This window comes from Thermobia domestica, chromosome 1, assembly GCF_964235325.1.
Source record: "Thermobia domestica chromosome 1, izTheDome1.hap1.1, whole genome shotgun sequence".
NCBI lineage: Eukaryota > Metazoa > Arthropoda > Insecta > Zygentoma > Lepismatidae > Thermobia > Thermobia domestica.
In genome coordinates this window covers 25874472-25900382 of record NC_137454.1, presented here as the reverse complement: position 1 = coordinate 25900382, position 25911 = coordinate 25874472, and the positions used below count along the sequence as shown (strand labels likewise).

Genomic DNA, 25911 nt, shown 5'->3' with positions numbered 1-25911 from the left:
GCTCGCTATTTTGCACAAGTTAGCATAAAGACTCGAGACTCCTACCCTTTAAAAAAAAATTTAGTAATACTCTTAAATGACATACTACTTGATTCCCCTTGCCATTTTCAAATTTTGAGTTGCACCCCTCCTGAGACCCTCCGGGGAACCTTGGGGCAAATCTTTTTCCTCGACACGGGGTACCTTTCAAATTATAAAATACATGTTTTCCGGTGTTGACATCTGCTTCATCGTTTCAGACTTTTATTATTGTCAACGGGCTTCATGGATACCATGCTTCTTTATTCTTTTAGTTTTCAGATACAAGCCCCCATGCCGTAAGCGTCAGTGGACCACCGATGCGCAACTGGCGGTCTTTCGCCAAAAGTTGGATCCCGCAGCTACGATCCGTGGTGGCCCCACTTCGGTTTTAAAAATTATACCACCAGCGGCAGAGACTCGACGAAACGCCAACGAACCACAAAATTCCTCCCCCAAAATATGTTAAATCGCCGATATGCTTGATTTGTTTATATTCAGGTGAGTGCAAAAAACACTAGGGGAAAAAGCAAGTATCCCACGGTGGGCGCGAACCTTCAACCTTAAGTTTACTTGCCGCATATTCTTCTGACTTCGCCACGGAAACGATGAAGAAAATCTCGCTTGTAGAAGAATAAATTGTTGAGGTCTTAATTTAGCCAATCAAACAAATCCCTCTATCTTGAGTTCTGTGAGATGGTACTGTGAACCGTTTCGAGATTTATTGCTTTCTGGTGGGGTACTATCTATGTGCAAAATTTGAGAAAATCGCCGACGCGCACCTTCGGAAACTCTCCTCTTGAGTGCAATGTTGACCAGAGATGGTGTGGGTCAATGAAGCCTTGATCCACAACATACTGACCCAGCACACATCGTGACCCACAATGACTCAACACCCAACGTGAACCATTCACCCACCATGACCCACTCTGAACAAACCACCAACTATAAAAAACTCTGAACCATTGTGACGAACTCCGACCCACTAAAATGCATCGTCATTAAATTTGATCCATTATCCACACCATCCTCTTTACTGACTTAAGAGGTTATATTTGTACTAAACCAACTTTTTCCAGTAGTTAGCTCCTCTAAAAACTCATAGCTTGCATCTCAAAAGCCAAGTAGTAAATCCTATTGCCATTGTTACAACTGGAAATATCAAAATCCGAAAGAGCCTGAACTTCTTTCTTCATTATAACCAAATGAAAAAAAGAAGAAAAATAGAGATCTTGAAAGTAAAACGTAGACAAACTTGCCAGTGTTCAGAAAATGCTATCTAGAAGGCACTGAGCAGAATGGGTTGGTGGGTCAATGGGTTAGTGTGAGTCACAGTGATGGTGTTTCGCAGTGGATCACACCTTGTTGATCTACGATCCACTGACCCACTCACAAATCTTGACCCATTTGACCCACCGACCAACTCAATCTCTGATTTTACATTTAGTATATCATTTAAAAGACGAAACATACATCTACACATTTTTTTCTCGATTGCGAATAGCCTTGATAAAAATATACGAGTTGAGATGGTAATTTCTTCTTAAGGTGAGAAATTGATATGATTAAAGAGCCCACCTTGAAGTGGTTACAAACTACATTCCAAAGTTATTAGAAACGCTTTCGCGACCCCAGAAAACTATTACTTCGACAAATATTTAAGTAAGTTTTTACATTTTATTAATCATATCTCCAAGCCCCTCATCCTGTGAAGATGGGGATGACTTTGGATATAACGCCATTGAGTGCCTCACTACTCATCTCAACGACCCAGAAAACAATGGATAACACTCTACAATCAGTCATTTTACACTATTTTTACATGTCACTCCTCCCAACTTCCATCCCTTGAGGTATCTGAATTCCACAATATTTTTTTTCTTAGATTGAAAGTAATATGTCTCCCATGTTAGGTAAAAGTTACTCCAGACATTCTGGAGTTTCGCTGGAATATACACGTATACATACATCAAAACATTTGGAGCTGTGTGAGCAATGCTTTCAATGTTGCTCCTGTAAATTCAAAATCCAGGTGGCATAGTCGCTCATACCAAAACGTGGCATTCAATAACATTGTGTTTGTAATAGTGTCACGAACTCAAACTATGGATTTGACACTAGAGACATTTTATTTTTCATCCTTTATCGTCCGCCATAATAATGGGTGTTGAATCGATTGAATTGATTTTGAGTTTAACGTCCCGTCAGCAGTGAGGCTATATGAGACGTAGACCTACTAATTAACGTAGAATCCGAACTACATGAGCTCTCGCTGGGGGCCGAATCTGGGTCTCCCACACCGAAAGCGTGTGCGCTATACGCTTAACCACAAAGGAACTTTACGATGAGAGTTAAATTTGGATTGTAAGTTGCTTTCGGAGTTGTAATTATTAATTTCTGCAACAACGAGAACTATGGATTCGACACTAATATCGATCGCTTTTACTTTATATATATATATATATATATATATATATATATATATATATATATATATATATATATATATATATATATATATATATATATATATATATATATATATATATATATATATATAAGAGGCGGAGAGAAAGGGACCACATCCATATACAAAAGCCTTGCAGATTATTGAACTGAAATCCTTTGGAAAGAAATCCTATTCTGCCTTCTTTCTTGAGTATAAATAAGTCTCTTAGACATGACTTCATGTTCGTAAATTTCCTGTTTACATGGTTTGGGGATCGGGAGTTTTGTGTCTGTAACGAAGATTGGAGTTTGTATAATAATTTCTGTTTATACCCGAATAGTCTCTTTACCTTTCAGAAAGCGTAAATCACTTGCTGTAAAGAGAAAATTCAGAAGTAACTTCCGATGACAAATAGCTGCAAATAAATACACTACATAATTTATTCATTGCGATGATATTATTTTCTTAATTTGTATTTAATATTCACATATATCATAGAATACCAACGTACTGTGAACACCTGTTATATTTTAAACATAATAATCACTATGTTCTGCAATGATTATATGTTATATATATACAACTGACGTATTTTAATGTAATTATTTTATATAATTTTTCATGCATTGCAGAAAATAGAATTTCATAAAAAGAAGCATTGGCCCACAAGGGAATCGAACCCTCAACCTTACGATTTATAATCCATCGGCGTACCACTGAGCTAACACAAGCGCTTTTCGAAAAGTAGTTCTAGCGGTATATAGGGGTATTTAAGATAATAATTACATTCATATCCACTGCAAACGCTGTTTTTGTTCTACTTTAACTTTTATTTTAGTACTCAGGAGAGAATAATGTTCTATATCTTAACTTTCACCATTCTTTTACATATGGAAAGATTCGTTTACGTATCTAAATGTTCCATTAAGTATGGAGAGCAAAATGACAAACAAGCATGTGCTGACATAATACGAAGTTTCGAAATATTGTATGATTAAGTATTTCAATCAATGTTGCTTTTTACATATAATTGGTAACAAGCGTTATTATATTTAAAAGAAGAAAAACACATCTGCAAGATTTTTCCCGATTGCAAAGGTTGGCTTCGAGGTTCGAACCTGGTTTACTTTTTCCCGAAGATACCCGAAGTTTGACTTAGAAAATTTTTGCCTCGAAACAGCAATAAAGAATGCGCTCAACCTTTTTGAGACAAGGTGTACAACAAAGGACTGAATGCAACATACAGTATAATACAGAAATAACACACAATAATTACTTATAGGTAATTTAATATTTAGACCCGTAGATTGAGTTCGTTGGTTCGTAGACCCGTAGAATCTATTTTGAATCCGGGTATTCCCAACAGGCGGAGAACGGAAATGTGGCAACCCAACAAGGGAAACACGTAATTTAAGCTAGGGTTGCCACCCGTCCGATTTTGTTGGAACAGTCCTGATCCCGAATTCGGAGAAAATCTCCCGCATCTTGATGTGGCTCTGTTGTGACTTTAAAATGTCCCGATTTTGATATTTGATTGATGAAGCTGGAAGGTATTATTATTATTATTATTATTATTATTATTATTATTATTATTATTATTATTATTATTATTATTATTATTATTATTATTATTACTGGTACTTAGTTTCTACAGTATCATACGAAGTCTTTAAAATAAAAGGAAATCTCACAACTGCGGCAGGTAGGTACCTGGTTTGGTAAAGGAAAGTCTAAACTTGGTAATTGGTGAATATCGAGTTGTCAAGGGAGTAACACCTAATCATTTATTTACAGTGTATTTATTTATTTAAATGTAAACAGCAGAAGTAGATCTTCGAATGGCAGCACCTGAAACAATAGCAAGAACAAACGGTACTATAGGCCAGTGTTGCCACAGTCCTAGCTCTGGAGTGGGTTGGAAAATAGTACCAAATTCAAACAAAAAGGGCTGGATTCATTATTTTTTACTAGTGTAATACATGGCTCTGTATCACGAAACTAAAACAGGTTAAGTTCTAGAACACTGCTTTCCCCCCCCCCTCTCTTCCAAGAGTTTAAATCAAGAAAATCTTCTTTTTAAAAATTACTTTTTAAAAGCATCCAAATAGGAGGACCCCGAACAACGATGGAAGTAGATGAAACTTTTCTCGCACGTAGGAAGTATAACAGAGGCCCTAAATTAAAAGGAAAACAGTTATCATCTTAGATGTGTATTGTATGGAAACCAAACGCGTCTCTATTTCAAAGTGGCCAATAAACCAAAACGGTATTATGGCTATATATCAAAAAATGTGGCAAGTATTTGTTAGAAGGTGCTGAATTGGGTAGAATTATACCAACTTTTTCACAAAAGGGGCTGAAAATGCCAGCGTGGTACCAACGGGCCGATGAATGACAAAAAGGGCTGAATTTGGTACAATTGTGCCAAGTGTGGCAACACTGCTATAGACACAACAAAACCATTAATTAGTTCTATTTTTTACTTTTAATATATTTAGGCACGTAATTTGTAGACCTACACATATCCTATATACTATTCAAGGGTTTAAATGATTTAAACTGTCTTATTTTCCTTTTATCAATTAGATATACATGATTCGATCTTGACTATAAAAGACTTATTTACATTATTACGGGAAAAGAAAGGCTGATATCCTCTCCCCTCGAAAACTACGTAAATAAGTTACACTACATATGCTTTGAAAAGGTGTTGGCAACTCTACCTACAGCTGTGTTGTTACTTCTATTTTGTCTGTAATTTCGCTTGTTTTACTTACATACACTGAGAAAAAAATTGTAGGTGGCGTACTTAAATAGATAGATAGGTTACATGCATAATTCCTGTAGTTTTTGGACTTAACGTCCAACAGACGTATAACTGAAAAAGCATGTTTTATAATAATTTCCGTATAAGTGTTCCATATATACGTACTTTCCGTATGAAACAATGTAGGCGGTCAGGATCTCACATACAAATGGACGTATATAACATATAGCTGAGGAATGAAACATAAGTATATGCATGTGATATAAGGAAAACTGTTAGATGTCAGACATCCTGCAACGGCATGATGTAACGTCTAAGGACAGTGCCTATGTAGCATACGGATAACGTATGCTCCGTACTGATTTCTATAGTAAGCAAGAGGATACCGTATATTTGTACAATATACCGCTGTCCGGAGAACGGAATTTTCTCTGTCTCTCGAGAACGAAAATCTATTTTCTCTGAAAATCGATTTTGGTTTTCTGGGAGAATTGAATTTGCTACTGACTCGGAAACAGTTTTTACTTTCGACCGACGATAGAACAGCAGAAAGTATGGTGATCCTGAAAAAAGAAAAAAATATCGAATTCGAGATGTCAACTAGTTTACAAGTTCCATGGTCCCTACACGTCGAAACGGATTTTGGACATGCCTTTTCGTCCATTCCCTCGCGTAGAGGCCATATCGTCCAACGTATTAAGACCAAAATTTTAAATTAAGTCTTTTCTAAGATTCCCTTGATGATATCCTAAATAATTTTTTCCTGATGAAATAACGATAGTTTACTGAAAGGTGAAAATAAATATTTGCAGTTTTTCGAAAACAACTCAATGATTTTATAGCTATATTTCGTAAATCAATCTATAATAACATTAACAAATCTATAATATGGTATCTATAAGTCGTTTCTCTGAGAAAAATTCAGAAGGGGTAGTTTACTCATGGCCAGAGTTTTTTCTGGAGACTATCTTTCTCAAAATTGACTATCGCGATTTCATTCATGTTTCATAAGTAAATGTTTCATTAATAACTGACAATATGGCACAACTAATTTGCCCTTAAAAATATTTACAAGAGGTAATTTACTATGCAGCTTATTTCTCGGATGACTTTCTCAAAATCGACTCTCACGATTTTGTTCATCTAATTGAAAGTGACTATGTTTGTAACTTCATAACTCTTGAACCACCCGACCGATCTCGATCAAATTTTCAACATAGATGAGGTTCGGAAATGAAAATGAAATCTTTAAATTTAAAGTCCCACGATTATGCCGGTTAGGCTAAAGGGGACAGTGATGATAAGAAATGAATGAAAAAAAAAATGAAATCTTTAAGTTTTACGTCCCACGGTTATGCCGGTTAGGCTAAAGGAGACGGTGATGATGAGAGATGAGTGAAACGGTGGAATGAAGAAAGTGGGAGGAAACGGGAGAACCCCGAGAAAACCCACGAGCACGGTGTTTGTCTACTACAAAGTCCACACAGCGCAAGCTGGGATCGAACCAGGGACCCCAAGCACCGGAGGTGAACAGTCTATTACTGAGCCACCGCGCCCCCTAGATGAAGTTCGGGTCTGGGATGGTATTTATCATTTCACTTTATCGATGCAAGGTAGGGGAGGGAGAGATATGTAAAATTAATCGATATTAGTGTCAATTACATAGTTTCCAAGATCGATGAGACGAACAGTAATACTTCCGATGCCGTTTAAATCCAAACTTCGCCTCTATTGCCCTTTATGTCCAAAATGAAACGTATTCTCCCCATGTGAAGAACGGGTACTCTGCTAGCATTTTATAAATTAAAGAAATCATTTACAGTTAACTAATTAACATTTCATTAATAAAATACTTTATTCTTGAAGGTGAGTTTCTTCAGACGAGTTTCAGAAAAAAAAACCTTCTAAGGCTATTTTGTTCATATTTCATACATAAAAGTTTCATTAATAATCAGACAATATGGCATAACCGATTTGACCTTAAAACAAATCCATATTGAGTAAATTACTCTTGGAATGATTTGATTACGGACGAGTTTTGTAAAAAAAAAAAACTACTCATGTGATTTTGTTGATATTTAATAAATAAATGTTTCACTAATAACCCTGCAATACGGAATCAGGTCAAGAATTGCAATAGCCTAAGAAGCATTCAACAAGAAAAGATCACTCTTAACTACCTGGTAGCAGGCTCAATATTGAACTAAGAAAGAAATTGGTCAAATGCTGGGCCTACAGTGTATATGGAACATTGGACTTTATGGTTCAGAGACTTGTATATTAAGGAAGTTAGAGAAGAAATATTTAAAGAGCTTCGAAATGTGGTATTGGAGGAAAATGGAGAAGATAAAATGAACAGAGAGAGAGCGAGAGTAACAAACGAAGATGTTTTGAAACGGGTAGGAGAAAAGAAGACTCTTTTAGCCAGCATCCTTCATAGGAAGGCCAATTAGATTGGACACATCTTGCGAAGAAATTGTTTTCTTCATACCGCCGTAGAGGGAAAGGTGGAAGGAAAGCGAGGAATAGGAAGAAGAACACAAGTGATCGATGATATGAAAAATATAAGAAAATATTGGAAGTTAAAGGAGGAAGCTGAAGATCGAGAAACATGGAAAGAACATTTACAGGCCCAAACCTAAACTTTAAACCTCGTTACTCCCAGGACCTGCCAAAAGGTAAAATACTAATACAGAATAAGTCATTTCTTATTTTAAAAATCCACAAGAGATAGCAAGGGCGCCCATCAGGGGGAGCAAAGTGGGGCGCTGCCCCCCCTTTAGAGGAAATTGTGCTTCGGAAGATCGAAAACCCAATAGATATTTTAGAATAGTTACCGCAAAATTTGAGACTGCGTTTGAAATGTCCCTTATACTTCTCCCCCTTCCTTGGAAACCACAACATGGGCGCCCTTGAGAGATAATTTATTCTTGGAGGTGGCTTTTTTTTTTTTTCGGACGAATTTTTTCAAACAACGTAGCAGATTTTTTTCATATTTCATAAATAAATATTTTGTTAACGATTCTATAGTATTTCTGATGAAAATATTCACACAAGCTGGTTGACTTATTTTTGTCTATTGAGCAAATTTGAACAATTTTCCATGATGCGGTCTTGTCTTGTTAACAGGTTGACTCCAAGGTGATTTGAGGGTACTGATCCCAGGAATTCATAAATTTCTTCTTACCTTTGGCTCGATTATGCAGGGGTGCCCACAAAGGGGGGCTACGACGCAAACTGCGTCATTGAAATATGTGGGAGGGGGTTAAAATCTATATAAATATGTTTGAGGGGGTGTAAAAATTAATTGAAAAGATTTTTTTTTCATGGAAGAACACCTACGGATAGACAATTGGGGGGGGGTGCGTCATGGACATAAGGGGGGGGCACCACTGGATATGGATAGTTATATCACATTTTTGTCGCGATATTATTTCTCCCGAAAATGGGAGCTGAGCACCATATGTGATGCTCATGGTCTTTCACAGTAATTTGTGACAATGAGCATCATATATGATGCTCAAGAACCTGGATAGGTTAGTAATTTGTGATATCAAACATGAGCATTATATATGGTGCTCATGGCCCCACAGAGAAATAAGGTGAGCACTACATATGATGCTCATGGCAGTCAACAAGCACGAAGGCAGCAGGTTCTAAGTCGCAATAACGTAACTAGATGGAGCCACTGAACAATAGTAGATCCAAAATGGACGGAAGTATCATTGTCATTTGATTGGTATCTGGGAATTGTGTCGGGCATCTTGATAAGCTATCTCTGATTTGTGGCTGTAGTTTAGCGTTTCCATTGGTCATTCCATTCTCGTACAATTTCTGTTTACTCTGGGTTTACTGTCGTAGTGATTGATCTAGCTATTTTGTTGTGATTTACATTAGAATCTGTCTACGTACAGAACAAGACCAGACCAGATCATGAAAAATTGTTATTCAAATTTGTCAAATCGCCAAGAATTCATGAAAAGCACTTTCACTGACGACTATACAAAAGGAAAAGAAATTTCATAAATTAATATTGTCATATAATAATAATAATAATAATAATACGGTTCGCAATTGAGGTCAATAATGACGTAAGTTTAGCAGACTTTGTGCTTTGAACTCTCTTTCATAAACTGAACCATTTTTTAAAAATAAATATATGGATTTGTTTTGAAATTTACAACTTAATAATAAATATTGCTTACGTATATCTATTTTTGTTTTATATAAATATTTTAGCATCAGTAGTAGTTCGAGGTTTGACCTTACGATAATTGTGACAGAAAATAAATAACAATAATAAAAAAAGAAGTTCAGAGTGGAATTCAAATTTGCACTTAGTTCTTCACTCTAATATATTTTATTTGCATCCCCGAATTTTCTTGTTTTGAGGAAATTCTTTCATAAAGAAGTATGTAGCCCCTTCCTGATGGTACAATGGTTAGCGCGAGTGCCTATGGTACACATGATCACGTGTTCGATTACTGGTGGGAGAGCATTGAACGCTTTACGGTAGATTGGATTCCAACTTGAACTGTAGGTTCATATCTCAAATAGTTTTGGTGTTGAAAACGGACACTAAACTACAGCAATCAACAATTGGAAAGAAGTAGGTGTGTAGTTTCAAACTTTTTTTTTTTAATGTAATAGCATTTTGATTTAAAGGAAACCAGAATGAAATAGAGAAAACGATCATAAAACAAGCAGTGATGTATTGCTTGAATTTTGGTAGGTATACGCTGTACTGTTGTGAAGAAATGCGATTACATACTTTATACCCTCCATTATCAGTCTAATTTAAAGCAAATATACGCTGAACTATTAACATATTAGATGAGTATACGCGGCATATTTTATACCCTACTCCATTACGTCAGAGTGGGGGGCCGCGGTGGCTAAGTGGTATAGCGTTCACCTCTGGTGCTTGGAGTCCCGGGTTCGATCCCAGCTCCCGCCAAGTGAACTTTGTGGTGGACAAACACCGTGTGCGTGGGTTTCCTCGGGGTTCTCCCGTTTCCTCGCACTTTCTTCATTCCACCATTTCATTCATTACTCATTATCACCGTCTCCTTTAGCCTCACCAGCATAACCGTTGGACGTAAAACTCAAAGATTTCATTTTTTCCCATTACGTCAGAGATTGAATGCAATATATATATTTGCATTCAATCTCTGATTGAAAGAGAATATACATTGAAATACAAACATACTAGGTGAGTACGCCATATACTCTAATATACCTTGCATTGCAACCCTGATGGAAAGGGAATATACGCTATTAGATATGTATAAGCTATATACTCCCGTATACCCTACATTACATTCCTGAAATCAAAAATTGAATAACATGGAGAAAAGACGAAGGGAAAATATTTGTAAAAACATATTAATTTCTTTATTAAAATAATTGATTGCATTTGACTCATTTATTTAAATAAAATATAGATATTATTATTAATTTTTTCGTTAAGCCGAATAAAACTACCATGTTCTAGTTATTTCAGCCCATCTCACTGATCTAGTAGCAAGTGTGCTTGTATTTGGTTGCACGAGGTACTGTGTTCAATTCCCGGTGAAAGAGCGTCGAACGCACTAAAAAGTTGCTCAGACCACCCTTTCAACTATTGATCTTGTCCTTTTTGACCCCATTGTTTACAAAAGACTCATAACATTTGAATAAAACACCACACATTTCATTGATATCTTACAAAGAGGGAAAGAGGGGGAGTATGTTGGCTCAGTGATAGAGTGCTTTCTTCTGGTGCCAGAGATCCTTGATTCGTTCCCCGCCCACACGAGTTGGTGGTGGACAACATTATGTCAGTAGATTTTCTCGAGGTTCTCCCGTTTCCTCCCAAATTCTCATTTCACTCCTTCATTTTCATGACTCATCCATCTCCTTTTGCCTAAAGAGCGTAAACGTGGGACGTAAAACTAAAATTTTCATTTCATATTTTCTCCATACAAAATGTTTTAACTGACATTTTGATTAATATGTTTATTAAGGTACTTTTAAAGCTCATCCACGTAGGCCTCTAGGCGTATATTGCGTAGTAAGTACTGTACATGTGATAAGGATTACACTTTTTTTTAATTGAGTGGGCAAAAATACATTTGTAGTGGAGAACATCGCGTCTGTGAATTTTCTCCGGGTACTTCCGTTTTCCTCCCACATAATCACTCCACCAATTCTTCCATTATCATTCACTTGCCTTAATCATCGTCTCCCTTAGCCTAAAGGGTGTAAACGTGGGACGTTAAACTGAAAGATTTTATGTCGTCTGCTCTGCAAGGGTACAGTTTGCAGTGATTCAATTTGCTGTCGATGGTGAGAGGGGTGTTTTCTCCCGAATGAAACCGAGCAGATACGAACGTAGCGACGAAGTAAAGGAAGCTGTGGGTTTGGCCTGTTCCTAGTTCCTACCAGTCTATCGGACATAGTGGAATTAAGGGTCTACACTACATCGAAATTAAACTACCGCTAATTTAATTTTTTTTTCTGTAATATCTTCAAAACAAATAAAAATATGCGAAAAACAGAAATGTAGTGAACTAGACAATACAATTTTGCATGTGATATCTTTACCACAATTCACCTATCTGCTTTTGTTATGCCGCTATTTACAGAACCCGCAAAAAATGTCAAATCTACCTACAGTTGCAAATCGAAAGCAGATAGATGAGCTGTGATAATGGTATCACATGTAAAATCGTATTGTCTAGTTCACTACGTTTCTGCTTTTCGCATATTTTTATTTGTTTTGAAGATATTGCAGAAAAACTCTAAATTAGCGGTAGTTTAATTTCGCTATAGTGAAGACCCTTAAGCATCATACAGTTCAACTTATTTAAGTAACTTTAATTTGTTAAAGAGTAAAGAAATGTGTTTATCCTTTTGTATAACGTTGTGTATGGTATTGTATCACTTTTTTGGGGGGGGGAGGGCGGAGATAAAAATTGGTATGCTTAGGTTTTCATACTGCTACTTAAGCCTGTACGAGTAGCTTGATTGTAAGATATAGCAATTTGATTATCTTGTGCTTGGCAATGCCGAAGGATGTATTATTAGTATTCATGACATATTTCTCTGTCGAAAACACCAGACACGCTATGGTTTAAAACCAGCAACTTAATTTACTTCGATAATAAAAAGCGGAAGTTATTAAAAACATGTAACGCGCAGAAATGTGTTTTCTGACATTCAGGCTGTAATTAGTTCATTTTCCGATATAGGCCTATGTTAAAAATTTAAGATAATGTTTAGTTGTGCAACTTGTATACGTTGTACGTAATGGCTTCCTGCACAGAACAATCAAACAAGAATACTGGTTTTAAGAAGTTATTATATAAAGTGAATTCCATAACCTTTCCTAAGGTCATCCATCAGATAGGGTCTATTCCAATTTACTATTTTTTTTAAAAAAAAGAAAAAGAACGTAACATGACAATAAAATGATATAGTCTTGAAAGAGGTTTCCCATGACACTTATTTACAAAATAACTATTATTTATGTAAAATTTCTGAAATAACACATTCCTCCCTGTTATGAATTCTCATTTAATGGAGTAAAGAGTATCAGTAACTTATTTCAGATTTTGTTTGGGACGGGGGAGAGGAGAAAAAGAATCTAGTAGAATTTCTAGATTTTCATTAGAATATTACTTCATTAGTGATTAAGATGTATAAAGGTAACCAAGAAAGTTCTGTCGCTTTTTGTGGAGGTCGGTGTTCAATTGTCCCTCACACCGTGAGTTGAATGCGAATGGAGCTAAGGCGAAGATTAGTTGTTGTTGTGGGTATATCAACATACTACCTGGTTGTGGCAGTTCAGTTACACCGTGAACTTGCGTGAGGACAGAGTGAACATAGGAGCTTCACAGAGCGTCATAAGGACGTGCATGCTGTGCTAGTTCAAACTGGGGTCAAACGACGCTGCAGCGGGGTGGAAGATATGCCAGGCCTTTGGTGAAGGTGTCGTAACTACGCGGGCAGTGCAGCGGTGGCTTAACAAGTTTAAGGACGGTGACGAAACACTCGAAGATGCAGCACGTGCCGGAAGACCAACATACGTACAAAATGAAGATCTTCAGGCAGCAATTGAGGTGAATACTGGCAAGATATGTGAGAAACTGGACTACAATTTAGTAGGACTGGAGAAACCATTCGGCAGCTCCGCCATCAACTTGGGATCCACTATAAGTTGTATCGATGGGTTCCACATGATTTGACTCCGAGCCAGAAGGCAACACGTGCAGACATCTGTGAGGAAGGAGCCATTTCAGGACAGGGTGTTGACATGTGATGAGAAGTGGGTCCTATATCAAGCTCCATGGTGCCGTCATCATTGGTTAATATCCCATGGACCGGTTCCAAAATAGCCGAAATCAGCACTGCACCAGAGGAAGGTCCTCCTATATTTGGTAGACTGCTCGCACATCATGCATCGCGAACTGCTACCAGCTGGTCAGAGCATCAATGCAACTGTGTTCTGTCAGCAGTTGAGCTGTGTTCAAGAACAACTCAAAACTCTGGATCCAGCACTTCTGAATCGCAAAGGAGGCCTGCTGTTATAGGACAACGCTAAGCCCCATGTGGCTAGGATGAACCTACGCCTTGGATGGGAAACACTATTGCATCCGTTATACTCCCCGGATATTGCACCGTCCGATTATCAGCTGTTCCATTCCTTTGACCTTAGACTACGCCAGTTCAAATCATTAGTAAAGGTGCAAAATGCACTTGATATCTTTTTCGGTTTACGGCCCACCAAGTTCTACCGCGATGGGATCTATGGCCTTTAGAACGAAGGCCGTTGATGCTGATGGGGACTATTTTTGATCTTCTAGATACGTCTTAGGTGACATATCGATGTTCGAAGGTGGTGGCTGAAAAAGCGTCAGAACTTTCTTGGCTAACTTCATAGTTCCATCTGTATTGGTCCTTGTGCAGAAATGGACTCCTAATACCACATATAACAGTACATATTGTAAGAGAGTAAACAGTATAGAGATTCTTGCTAGATTGAAATGGAATCTGCAGTTTTACGTCCCACGATAGGGTAAAGAACGCGGATGATTAGTGAAAATGAATGAATACGAAAAGAGTTAGTAGAATGAGGGTGTGGGAGAAAACAGGAGAATGTTGATAAAGCTCTAGGACATGACATGGTTAACTACAACAAGCACGCTCTGGGATCGAACCAGGTACTCTTTGCACGAGAGGTGAGTGCTATACTAGTGAGCGCTTAGTATTTATAGGGAAAAGAAGAAACTATGTTATCGGATACTGCACCAAGTTAGCGTGCCAATTTACAGTATTAGTACAAAAAAGTAATTTAAATAAAAAATGTTCTTTTATCTGAATGAAAATAAATGTCCTGTCAAATGTCAAGAAAAACCTTCCTCTCCCCTTGAAATAACATCCTCATAGATAAAAATATATATATGTAGGTGTTTATGATGCTGTGACCTACTAGTAGTTGCGAAATTTCTGCACTTTTAGATTTGTTTATTTATTTTTATCGTAAGTTTATTTGTAGCATTTCGATAGGACTGATTCAATTCACAGTATAAAAGTGAACTAACATACAAAATTATGTTCATATGTGTTTTTGTGTTAACTATTTTGTGCAGCTATAAATAAAACACAACACTATTGTGTTATAATACGTACGGATGCGTTTATGTGTAATTTTAACGGCTTGTCGTTCGATTCTAAATCATTCTTTGCTAACCAGAGTGGTGGTTGAATGTTCTATAAAAGTCACATCAAATAGCATAATTGCTGAGCATTGTATTATGGTTTTCTCAACAGTGTTTCCTGCAGAATTACTTTTCGATCTTAGGTCAGTAGTAACAGGTTTTGTCTGAAACATTGCAAGTAAATTGGACATGAACTATGCCCAAAACATGGCATTGTTTAGATGTATAGTATTCGTCTGGAAACTTAGAAAAAAGAGAGATTATATTCATGGGAGTTACCGTGGCACAAACACACATCAACAGATACACAAACATATGTTCATCCTTAAATGTTTACGGTTAGAGGCTTGCTCAGGCCAACGTTTCAGGGTGCTTCTTCATTTAACCTAGATATGAAGGGTGCTCATCTAAATTTAAACTTTTTGTATAGAGAGTTTTATTTTAAACAGGATTGCATGTCCTTACACCGGGTTATTACAAACGGTTGACCCAATTTCATAAATTCACTGTGCCTTTATTATTATTACACACATTGCCACAAAACTGCAAATATATTGAAAAACTCAGTTTTCTATGTTGCACGTTCGCTTCTGATTTCTGCCACGAGATCGCAGCAGTGTGCATTTATTCAAGATGGCGACAGGCGCAGAGAAAGCGTATTTTTGTACTTGAGTTTCATTCACATCAGTCTGTTCTGAAAAAGCAACAATACTTCCGAACGAAGTTCAATAAAAGATCCACCAACTACCAAGTCCATTCAGCGATGCTGTGTACAGTTTACAGCTTCAGGAAGCCTCTGTAAGGCAGGGGCGGGTTTAGGATTTTAATTTTGGGTAGACTCTCTCCCTCGCTCATGGATACATACACACATTTGATTGATTGATGACAGTAGGAAATTACTTTTACAGTAGTGATTGATGGTATTTCTTAAATAATTATCTACCATTAATATAAATAGTAGAAAATATATTTACTCTTTATTGTATCTTTTAGCGTTTAGTATATGTTTTCCAAATTTTTTTCGGTAAGCCCGTGCCTACCCAGCCTACCACTAAAGCCACATCTGCTGTAAGGGGAAATCATGTGGTCGGCCTACAATGACTGAGGACACGGTTGAGCACATGCACTTTGATCCGAAGTGTCGTTTCACTGTTAAGACATACTGATGTGAATGAAACTCGAGCACAACATAAGCTTTTCTTTCCCTGTTGCCATCTTGAATAAATGCTCAGTGTTGCACTCTTGTGGCACAAATCAGAAGCGAATCTGCAACACAAAAGCCATTTTAAGTTTTTTCAATTAATCTATAACGTTTTGTGGCAATATGTTTAATAATAAAGCTACCGTAAATTTCTGAAATCGGGTCAATAATTTGTAATACAAGCCGTATGTGAAGTGTGAGAATCTCAATATTGAATTTTTCCTTTTAAAAGAAAATGAAAATTTAAATAATACACCTTTTCATTTAATCGATGTACAGCTCACAGATGACGAGAAGAACCCTAGCAGAAGTAGTGTGACGTAGGTATGGGCTCGCCCACTTTTCGCACGGGGGTTTCAAAGACACCACGGAATAGCACACGGATAACTACCCGGAGTAACAGACGACATCTAAGTATAGACCACACCTCAAAAACCGAAAATGGACTTGACCGTGTCGTTGACCTTTCCCCGTTTCCCCTGTTTTAGGGTTTTTCTCGTAATCTGTGAGCTCTAGCTATTATTTTTCAAGCTGAATACCAACACAGTGTCTTTAAGTAGCTGTACAATCTATAGATAAATCTTTTTTTATTATGCGGGTAAGGTGTCAGTTCGTAAACGGCATTTTATTTTTATACTGTTTCCTCCGTTGGACAAATAGCTATACAAGAATATTAATACCCAAATTTCTTTATCATACTAGGTTGAAGAATGTTTGATAATAAAGTGGCTCCTTCTTCCGACATGGAACAACCAGAAGAGAACAAAGGATATCGCGTGTTCAGAAAGCGATGGTTGATGCTCCTGCTCTTCGTATTGAACTCGATGTGCAATGCTTTCAATTGGATCCATTACGCCATCATCGCCAATATTCTGATTAGGTACTACGGCGTTCCGAGTTACGCCGTGGACTGGCTTTCTTTGATTTACATGGCAGTGTATATTCCGCTTATATTTCCAGCGTCGTGGTTCTTGAACATTAAGGTAAGTCTTTAACTCATGTTAATTCTAAACAACAGACTTGGTGAAAAAAAAAAAACTGTTCGGCTTTTTGCAAAGTTACTCTGTTTTTTTAAAAAAAGATTTTAGTGAATAATTTAAAGAAATGAAAAATATTACAAATGTAGAAAGTAAACCACGGCTTACAAAACGCTAGTATTTGAAGTAATAATTCTTTTTCAAGATCTTTCATACAGTATACAGGGTGTCACATAAATGTGACAAAATATTTTGAGAACAGTTTCCTCACATCAAAATAAGAAAAAAAATCATGGGGATGTGCTCAAAAGTGAATAGTTTCGGAGTTATAGGGTGCCGTAAACGTGAAATAAGGGAACTTTAAAAGTACATAGTTCCACTACTATGGGACCCATCGTAGTCGGTTCAAGATATCACTGAAGAACTGATATATAGGCTATCCAAAAATTCATCTTTCAGAACTTCCGGTACTTGCACAATCATTTCTAGAGAGGCTGTTTGGGAGTACTTGATCATTCTCCACCTACCTCTCTAAAAATTGGTGTGCAAATACCGGGAATTCAGTAATCTGTGGCCACTCTATCGGTCCCCGTCTCCCTATCCAACGTCCTGGAAATTGTCTGTCGAGCCATTGCCGTGAACATAACGCACGTAAGGTGGAGCCCCATCTTGCTGGAAAAAGGATGGAAAATCACCGTCCTCATTCAAGAGAGCAAGGAACACATCATCCTCGAGCAGATCACGATATTTCTCACCAGTCAGGGTACCGTTAATGAAGTACGGTCCAATAATGCGCGTCCCCCAGATTCCATACCACACCATCACCTTTTCCCCACCCACCTCTTTGCTGTCTTGGTGCCAATCTGGGCTTGTCACTCCAGTACCTGTGATTTTGTTTATTGGCCTCTCTGTTTACAAGGGATAATGTCTCATCTCTGAAAAGAACACGTTGTGGGAACATGGGATCCTCCTCACATTTTTCTATGGCCCATTCAACAAACTGCACTCGCCTGTCTGGATCATTCTCTGTTAACCGCTGCTCAGCTTGTATGGGTGACACTTGTACACATGCAGCACCCGTAACAATGATCGCTGACTGATTCCTGTTATGGATGCCACACGACGAGAACTGCGTTTTGGGCTTTTCACCACAGCAGCTAGCATTTCTGTCGTCTTGTCGTCCGCAGTAGCGGTGCTGGGCGTCCAGATCGATCCTTCTCGTGCACCGACCCCGTCTCATGGAACTTCTTTAACAACTTGAACACTACAACGTATGAGATGTTCTCCCTTTCTGGGTGGGATGCATTAAACTCAGCCGAAATCGCTCTGGTAGATCGTCCACAACTTTTCTCCACGATCCCGATTCGTTCTGCGATTGTTAGCGACATCTTACACAGTGATGAATTCAGGGGGTAGCCCGGGGGGAATTTCCCTCCCGAAGAAAATTCATCCACCCCGGAGAAACTTAAAAAAATTTCAATTTCAAAATGTAGAAATTATTTCACCCCAACTCCCCTCCCCTCCCGGGTGAGAATGCCTGAATTCAACACTGTTCTTACATCACCTGGAACAACAGAGAAAAACATGCTGTAATGGCAAATTTTCAACATTTGTGAAGCAATAACTTCTTAACCAATAACGGTAGGTGTAAATGGACTGCACCACTGTTTCTCTGAGATCGAGCTCGTATCAAACGATACCCCACATGCTCCCTTCCCATTTAAAAATCCAAAGTTGGATCCAAGATGGCAGCTTCCAAGATGGCCGCCAGGGTAACCATGCCATATAATATGGTCTATTACCCATCCGAACAACATATACCATGGACCGAGTGTGAACGCCAAACCGTTCGTGTGTTACAGGGGTGTTAACAGACTTATGCCTTACCCTGTATAATATTCAAAGTAATATGAGGTCTATACAATTTCCACACAACTTTCTTTATATTTCAATAAAGCTCGACCTTTCGTTACATACCAGTCCATTTTAAGCACATATTCATTCATTCCATTTACTTTACTTATGTCTGTAATTGGATAAATATTCAGTATTGTTAAACATTGATGATGAAGTAAGTATTTTTATTTAAAAAAATGTTGAGAAAATACACACACCTCTGTATTTTTTATTTTCTCTATTTCTAGGGTTTGAGATCGGCGGTATTATTTGGCGCTATTTTAACTTTTGTTGGCGCTTGGATTAAAGTTGGTTCAGTGTCTCCGGATCGATTCTATGTTACATTCATTGGACAAACTGTAGCAGCCATAGGTCAGCTGTTTGTGCTTGGAATTCCCCCGAAGTTAGCTGCTGTTTGGTTCGGCCCCGACGAAGTATCATCAGCCTGTGCAATAGGAGTGTTTGGGAATCAGGTAGGTTATGTTATGTAACCAAGGTTGTTTAATGCATACCTCGTAACACTTTGACAAGGTCACGATGTGCAGTTGCTCTGTCCTTTTTTTCTTGTCTGTTTTGCATATTTGTGCTTGTTTCGGTATAGGCGATGACGTCACAAAAAGACGTTGACAAGCAACAAATAACATGTTTATCAATTTTTCGTTTCGGTTCAATGGTATACGATATTCGATGTAAACATGACATATTACGAATTTACATACGAAACAATACTCTTTCACAATAAATCTATGTATGTAAAGAGAACAATACTTTTTGTTTCAACATTTTTTTTTTACCATTTTATTGTATAACACTCTTCATTGACCAAAAAACATCCAATAGATGATAGGATTTAAAAAACAAAAATACTCTGGTATTTATAGATAAATTTCATAATATTAGTAACTAGTGTTTCTTTCAGAAACAATGTTCTGGAGGTCGCACATTTAGTATACCGTGGCGGCACTGCTGGTACTGTTCTATTTATAATTATAAAAAGATGTATTATTTTGGTCTCCTCCGGGGGGCAGTGCCCCCCAAAAAACATATCTGGAAGAAACACTGTTAGTAACGTTTAATGAAACACAATGTCCAAAAATAAGACATTATACAAATCTATCTATATTATAAAAATGAGTCACTATGTTTGTGACTTAATAACTTGAACTACACGACCCAGGGCTGCCAACCTTTCAAACCTGCTCACTCGTACATTCACAGTTTAAACCATCCAAATTCAATTTCGTTAAATTAGAACCTTATTTCAGTTAAACACATCCATGTATGTTTTTCTAAATAATAATAATAATAATAATAATAATAATAATAATAATAATAATAATAATAATAATAATAATAATAATAATATAGACATTTAAAAATGATCAAAAATGACATTTAAATCCAAATTCAGCCCCGCAACTTGGAGACGGAGGAAAATTCTCCCTTGAAGGATAATTTCTCTTTTCCCTTGATCAAGTTCTTTTCATCATATTTAAATAATCGTGAACAAATTGTTATCTACAAAGAATATAAATCATATGATTATATTGCATATTCTGGAATTCCCCAGAGCTCTAATCTAGGTCCGTTATTGTTCCTTTTATTCATTAACGATTTCCCTGATCATTAAGTGATAAATTTGCTTTTTGAGGATGATCCCAAAATATACGGTAGAATAAAGACCATTCATGACTGTCTCAATTTACGACGTGACATGGAAAATATTGCTAATCGGTGTTCTCTTAACAAACTTAATGTGAACATAAACAAAACATTTTACCATTTACCAGAAACTAAAGTCAAATGAAGTTTAATTACTCAATGATCAGATCTTACAAAATAGACTAAATTCAGTAAAAGATCTTGGAGTTACATTTGATACGAAACTGACATTAATAAGCATACAGAGAACAGAGTTAATGAATCTCTCAAGATGTTAGTTCATAATTAGAATTGGAAATGAATTTGACACTTAAAACTCGTGCTGATTATTCTGGCCTGTTCTATTGCAAAATAGCAAGGACCAACGTATTATTGAAATCACCAATCTACAGAATATGTTCTTCTTATAACAAAATATGTATCGAACACAAAGAAATTGACATCTGTAATATGAACTCAATGTTTAAGAAAACTATTGTAAATTTATTATGTAGCATACGAACACTATAATTGGGCTTATGCCTGTTGTATTGATGACAAATAAATAAATAAAAATAAAAATGATCGAAAATGACCGATCTTAGTCGAATCCATAGCTTTCTGGGACAAATAGTGATACTTCCAGTGCCATTTAAATCAAATTCAGTCCCGCAACTTGGAGAGGGTTATATACACAGAGGGTTGATTAATTCGTGGGTCAATTTCATTTGTTCACTGTGCAAAAGTGGTATGAGGTAAAGCTTTGCAATTTGTTGTAACTTTAGAGGAAGGACAGAAGTTTGTTTCGTCATAGAAGCATGTCGCTTTGTACTAACGATTGAAGAGATATAGGGTCAAAGGTCAAATTTCGATTTTTTCCTTTCCTCCCACTTTCTCCATTTCACCATTTCATTCATCTCTCATCATCACCGTCTCCTTTAGCCTAGCCGGCATAATCGTGGGACGTAAAACTCAAATATTTCATTTTATTTCGGGGTTCTTCTATCTCCTCCCACATTTTAATTCCTCTCATTCCTTCATCATCGTCCAATTTCACTAATCATCTGTCTTTTCTAGCTTAAAGAATATTATAAATATTTGACATTAAATTAAATACGGTATATCATTTATATTTTGATCTTTTATAGTAATTCATTTAGTTTATTATTCCTTCGTTTAAGCTACATGACATAATCATGCAAGCTCAAACGAAAGATTTCTATTTATAACAGTAAAATTCCAATAATACTGAAGGAATTGTTGAGAGGAAAGATGGTAATCAAATATGATTGGCCGTCGGCTAGTTGGGACTTAGCTCCTAGATCACCGCATTTACTTGGCCTATGTCCTAGCACCTCTCACAACTCTAACATCTCTACTCTTAAGTGATTTCGAGATATAACCATCTTATTAAAATTGGAAACCCCACTCTTTTTTCTTCTCTTCTAAGGGAATCGTTAAAAAACACTGGTATACATATCTAATTATCTTAGATTAAAAGCCTAAATACCAGTTTTCATGCCTTTAATTTATTAAGGCCCAAACGAATTTTTGCAATGCTGGTAAAAGTTTAATAAAATCTGAGGATCCATCCTGTACTTTCTAACTAGCTCTTGCACTTATAAAGTTTAAAAAAACGAATGCATACACTAACGCTAATACACACTACAAGTACACTAATGCCTAATATATCATTACAAGTATGAAAGTACAATCGTGCTCGGTAATACATGTATGTCTAAAAGGTATTTTGTGGATGAAATGTTCCCAGATCTAACATTATATACAAACAAATAAATAAATTCCGGCAATAGCTACCACTTCTTGGACGGAATCAGATTTGTAACGCAATTTCATTAAGTCTCTGATGCAACAAAAATGTGAGTAAAATTAAATTTAAATAAACATAAGTATAAATTTAACAAAATTCGAAAAACTTCCGCGCATATTATGTTTTTGAATATTTAATGCGCTTAATTTTTCTATGGGTCTATATATTTATGAATCAAAGTATATAAAGTAACAAGTAGCCCCAATTTGCGTTTAGCATTCTAATTGGCTCCCTGTTCGTAACGTCTTGTAGAGGAATTTCTGCCCATCTTGCACCAGTATACCAACTAGCGTAATCGCGCATGCAGTATTTCACTTGTTCCCTTGGACAATACCTCACGATACCCAAGGATGTTATAAAATAGAGGATCTGCCCATATATATATCTTCATCCTATTAAGTAACTGAATGACGGCCATATACAGTTGGCTCAAAACATTCTGATCTTCATATGTAGACATGTACTGTGTCTGGTGTTTATTTTTATTTAAGTTGTTGCTTCAAATTTATATTATACAATGGTTACATGCTGCACGTATGGGTGTACAAATAGGAATGATAAGAAATTACCTGAAATAACCTTTCATAGGTAAGGAAATTACCAATCGTAGGATACGTATGGCTTCACAATTTTGTGGTATGGCCAGATCCTCTATTTTATAACGTCCTTGGCGATACCTCCACGTGACGTCATCGACCGCAAAGTATCCTGGGAAAATGAGAGCAGAAAGGCTGAACCGAGAGTCCCCTGTTTATGAATAATCAACTGAATAATCATCCTTGCATCCAGAAAATTAGAAAGACATAGACTACTACAAAAGACCTGACTGAAACATCAAAGTGAATCTAAAATAACTCCAACAACAAGAATAAATAAGTTTTATACATTTATACTAAATTACAATAACAGAATAATTAACAATATATAACATGTTCTACTTCAAGAGCAACTAAACTACTGTAGAGAATAAAAACTAATTCTTCTAATCTATTCTTAAGAGATAAGGGTCTTAAGGGATTGTGAGACATTGCCTTATTTTAAGAATTGCAACCCTAAGTCATTTTTCTTCTCTTGTAGGGAAAATATCAAGAAACACTGAAACATGTGTTTAATTTTATTTTAACGAAAAGTCTAGATACCAAATTAACGAATTTCGAGATATAGCCATCCAAATTTAACATTTGTAACCCCATCCTTCTTCTTCCCGCCTTTTTCTTCCCTTCTAGGGGAAATATCAAGTAACGATCAAACAAGTGTCTAGTTATTTTAAATGAGAAGTTCAACTACCGAACTTCCTGTCTCTAACCGTAAAAGATTCCGAATCATGGACATCTTATAATATTGTAATTCCGATCCCTTTTTTCTTCTTATCCTCCTTTTTTTTTTTACTTGCATGTCAAATATATCGAAACTTGAAACAACTTACCTCTTGACTTGAAGTATTATTATTATTATTATTATTATTATTATTATTATTATTATTATTATTATTATTATTATTATTATTATTATTATTATTATTATTATTATTATTATTATCGAATAATTCCTTCATTACTTCTTTTATGTAGATATTGAACAAAAGAGGTAAAAATCTATAGGTTTCTTTTCATGCACTCTACTTTCTCTTCATCTTTCCGTCTTTTTCTTATATCTTCTTAATAGGTAATATCTGTAGTCACTGAATACATTTGTATGAAGAGTAGTAATACTGATGATGGTAGGAGTATAATTAGTGTTATCGACAGTTATTATTAGTAGTTTGATGGATGACGTAGAATTTCTCTTAATATTCAGATGTTCGTAAACCTGGTTCCAGATTGGGAATGCCCTGGGCTTCTTGCTGCCTCCTGTGCTTGTGAAGAATCATGACAATTTGGATGACGTTGGTGGCGATCTTTACGTCATGTATTTCTCGATAGCCATTTATGCTACGGTGATTCTTCTATTACTGATATTCCGTAAGTATTAAAAGAAAAACATTACTACAATATTTACACAAAGTAACTAGCTTTCAAGCATGTATTCAGACTTTGTTTTAATCTATTGGGCTGATATAAACTTGCAAATGTGTTTTTCTTCCCTTAAGATCCATTTAAGTTGAATAAATTTGTAATACTATTATACTTATAATTATATTTTATATAATAAATCACAATCATTGGAAGTTAAGTTTATCGCCGCATTGTGTTGAAAACTGTACCAAAATCAGTCGTTTTTCATTCATTTCAGAAATAAAAACAAAATATAACACTCTAAATTAATTGGGCGGTTATTGATCAATGTGTGAATTAATTTTGTTGTTGTTAAAGGTGGGAGACGTATACAATTAAACCATGGCTGATTTGATAAGCGCAACAATTCGTGTGCCTATATTTAAATGGCAAAGAAGATATTTACATTTATGTGTCTGTCAGAGAAAGTTTGAAGTGCAACATTTTTGTAAGAGATGCCACACAGCATTATTAAATACTCTAACGATGAAGATGCTGAGGAACTAATGGTATTGGTGTCTCTGCCTAACATTTGAAAGCTAGAGCGTCGTCGAAGAGAATAAAATCAAGCCAAATAAGAATATGGATAGACACAGAAGGGAATTACTCTTTATTTCGTTCTACAACTGACTTTCTAAACAGTGGGTCACTTGGTTTTTCCTCTCCTTTTGCTACGAATACACAATATAATATTTTTTAATACAGGATGTTCAGGAAGTCTCTATACGTCTGATTCGTGACATTCACAGCCACAAAGAGAAATATTTTATGCGAAGGTTTGCAATACTGCTTTGTTACCAACTTGCTTGGAGTTTCTGGACAGATGAAATTGAAGTCTAGTTTGCGTTGCTTTCTTTGTTTCCAAAAGGATTTAATCTAACTCTCACAGATGTATAGAAACTTTCCGAACACTTTGTAGCTTGCTATTCTCTTTTGTAGCAAAGAAAGCTTTCATTTTTAAAAATGAGTTCTTTTTTCAAAAATATTCTTTTTCCTAAACTGAGTAAAATTGCCTTTGCACTCTTTACGGTTTTAATTGGTTTTTCACCTTAGATCAAATTTCTGCTTAAATATTAAAACTTACTTTCTCTTTGATTATAAAAATCATGTTAAAAATGATAGAATGTAGGAACCCTGCACAGATTGCTCCTTTTCTTTACAAAGTATAAAATACAAATGTTTATAGGAAATACATTATTTCAAAACACACCTTTTACTGTAAAGTACAAGTTACTACCTGATAGTTTTTCAGCCTTCAAATATTCTCAGAATATAATGTAGAGGAATCTATTTATTCTAGGAATATACCTAGATCGGTGACACCTATCATCAATGGGTCCTTTAACCAATTCGCTCGAACAGGTTTTCCTTTTAAAATTTCTCAAGTTCCTGAAACCAATTAAGTTGTGTTTCCATTGTTTCCACATCTAGATCCA

General features: G+C 36.2%; 1 protein-coding gene across 4 annotated transcripts in view; it reads left to right on the top strand.

Moving 5' to 3' along the window:
• LOC145683840 (choline/ethanolamine transporter flvcr2a-like) overlaps positions 1 to 25911 on the top strand; it is an 87276-nt gene that overhangs the window by 22326 nt on the left and 39039 nt on the right. For all 4 annotated transcript variants that reach the window (XM_081755438.1, XM_081755462.1, XM_081755446.1 and 1 more), the window contains exons 2-4: positions 16839 to 17119; positions 19258 to 19482; positions 24301 to 24442. In XM_081755438.1, coding sequence (XP_081611564.1) covers positions 16847 to 17119; positions 19258 to 19482; positions 24301 to 24442 — 640 coding nt within the window. In that variant the 5' untranslated portion in view covers positions 16839 to 16846. The remainder of the gene's footprint in view (positions 1 to 16838; positions 17120 to 19257; positions 19483 to 24300; positions 24443 to 25911) is intronic.